Raw genomic sequence first — 2,578 nt, 5'->3', positions numbered from 1 at the left:
GTTCATCGCCAATTACTCTTTAATGAGTGTTTTGCTTTCTATTTTTTCCTCAGTGTCAATATATTCTATAGTGTCTATCAACAATTGCAGACTTTTTCGAGCGATACAGAGTTCCATAAAGCTACTTACCACTCTTTAGTAATCTTTCCTCGGTGGTTCAGGTGAATGATCGAGCAACTTTTTGCCTAGAGCTGTACAAAGGTTGTATTACACACGTCACTGTTAGGCGTAGAAAGGATCCTGTTTGCCGATGCGTGACGCATTTGCTCTGCCCAGATCACGATTTCAATGTAAATGTCAGCGAGCGAAAAGGATTCGTGATTAAAAAAAAAGTCATTGACGTAATTGAAACGAGGCGTACAGTAGAAACTGTTTTTTTTTTATGATCAACGAGACACGTTTCCCAATCGTGACGATTCCATAATTCGACGATTATGACGAGTCCAATATGATTGACTTAAAAATACTAACAACCAATTGCAAGGGAATAAAAAGAAATTAAAAATGATGTAAATTACATTTAATTATCCTCGTTTCATTATATTTTTAACCGGTTACATGTCTGCCCTGTTGAACATATCCACCTTGAAATAGTATATCTATATCTTATGCTCCTCATTTAATTGGTAATTAGTACAGTACATTTTAGCGTAAGCACATTTACATCTAATTAGTTGATACAGTTATCCGCATTGTAAGTTTCTCTCCAGACTTGTTATTTTATTAGCTTCCCTTTGTGCGCACGGAAGCTGGCGTTGAAAGCTCTAAACTCTTATCCGAAATATGTCCGATTTCAGTGGATATGTCTGTAAATCCACATTTTTATGAAATTATTAACATGTAATTAAACTGTAGATTTTTATGCAAAGTGAGAATTTAAAAAAATGTGATTTGAACAGTTCCTTCCATCGTTTAAACGTTGCATGTAGCTTTCGATGTTCCATACATTTCTGCGCATTCGTAAAATCCGCAATCTGATAATTGTCGAACGATATCGAAAATCCGAGTCACCTTTTCATGTTCCTCATCCGGCGGATATTTTCCAGCCTCCTCTTGTTCCTGCTAGCATTCGCTTTCGCCTCGGTGGCAGCTGCGCTCGCTTTGGCAGCCTCTCGATTCGTATTAGCGAGCTCCTGCCTGGCGGCCCTCAGCTGGTTCGACAGTTCCTCGACCCGTCTCTTCGCAGCGTCCAGTAGCTCTTCCTTTTCCTGTAGCGTTTTCTGCGCCCCGTTCGCGGCCGCCTGTGCATTAGCCGCGTTCGCTTTGGCCGTTTGGATCGCGTGCGACAGCGTCTTCAACTGAATTCCAATTTTTGTAATGCCGAACAAAACTGTTTCAACGGTCTTTTGATAATTAAATGGAACACCTGATCTTGCGACTGCCTCGCCGCTTGCACCGCGGCGTTTACGTTCGTCTGCTCCTGTTCCAACGACGACGATTCCTCCTGGACCACCGATTGAGCCTCCCTCACTTCCTCTTGCAACTGTTCCACTACCACTTTCTTGCTCGTCAGAGCTTCCTGCGCGGCCTTCGCTGCTTGTACCGCTTTTTCGGCGAGTTGCGATTTCACCTATCCGCGAAATTTTGCATCAGGAGGTAGCAACGTTCAATCCGTTTGCATCATACGCCGCCCACAAGGTAAATAACGATGCAAACGGGTTTAAATATGTATCCGAGATCGTACTTGACGGGAGGCTTGCTGCCCGGCGATATTCTGAGCTTCCGAGGCGGCCTTCGCCTCTTGCGCAGCCTTCTGAGCGACATTATTATTCTTCTCCGATGGTTTCTTATGGTTGTTCGGGTTGTTCCCGTGACAATTCGGACCCTCGGCGTAACGAATTTCCCTCTGATTCTACCAGGAATTATAATTATAGGTAAGCACCGAGCAAGTATCCAAAGCATCCTTTATTTAATACTAATTTCACTCCAAATTCGTAACTATAATTATTTATGTACTTGATATTTTTTAAAAGATATCAGAAAATAATCGTAACGAGTAAAACTGTCTTAAACTAAAGTTCTTCACAGTCAGAGGTTATTAAACAAATGCCTTGTTAAAGTGGAGGAGACAGTAGATTATACTAATTGTAAATATGAGAGATAAATTAAGACTTACTAAGGCGACTGGAACCTTGTTCACTCTTCCACAATCAAAATATTCGAACGTCAGTAATACTAAAAATAGAAATGGATAATTTTCACTTGGTTAGAGGAAGGAACGTGTACCGGAAGTCTTGTTTCGCGGGGCTACGCACCGATGTAGAGGATGTGAAAGATGTACATTATGGGTAATACGAAATTTTTAGGTGAACGCCGGATCGCAGCTCGTATAAATCATTATACAGTGTTATCAAATTATTATTGCAACTTGTGACGGTGAGTACGTTGATCAGAGAAACGAATGACACGCGATCCTATCGAATGTGTCATTATACAATGTAATTTAATTACTATATTAACTGTTAACCGATCTACCGCTCTGTCCTGTATTCCTTTAAGGTAGTTCTTAGTCCACTTTTGGATTAATATTGTAAAATAATCAAATAGTGGATCATCTCCAGATTTTAATATGTTATTC

At 40.7% G+C, this 2,578-nt stretch overlaps 1 protein-coding gene across 1 annotated transcript; it reads right to left on the bottom strand.

Annotated features, from left to right (window-relative positions):
- Window positions 1-714: 714 nt before the first annotated feature.
- On the bottom strand, window positions 715-2,206 carry LOC108629346 (restin homolog; the record flags this gene model as incomplete). Its single annotated transcript, XM_026817234.1, has 5 exons — window positions 715-806; window positions 1,012-1,298; window positions 1,367-1,570; window positions 1,685-1,852; window positions 2,117-2,206. Coding segments are annotated over 5 exons (762 nt in total), but the record flags the coding sequence as incomplete, so codon positions are not given.
- Between the last annotated feature and the right edge of the window lie 372 nt (window positions 2,207-2,578).

Source organism: Ceratina calcarata, unplaced genomic scaffold (assembly GCF_001652005.2).
Source record: "Ceratina calcarata isolate Rehan_Ccalc_2016 unplaced genomic scaffold, ASM165200v1 scaffold568.2, whole genome shotgun sequence".
NCBI classification, from domain to species: domain Eukaryota; kingdom Metazoa; phylum Arthropoda; class Insecta; order Hymenoptera; family Apidae; genus Ceratina; species Ceratina calcarata.
Note: the sequence above shows the minus strand (reverse complement) of the source record. Positions and strands in the feature narration are given on the sequence as shown.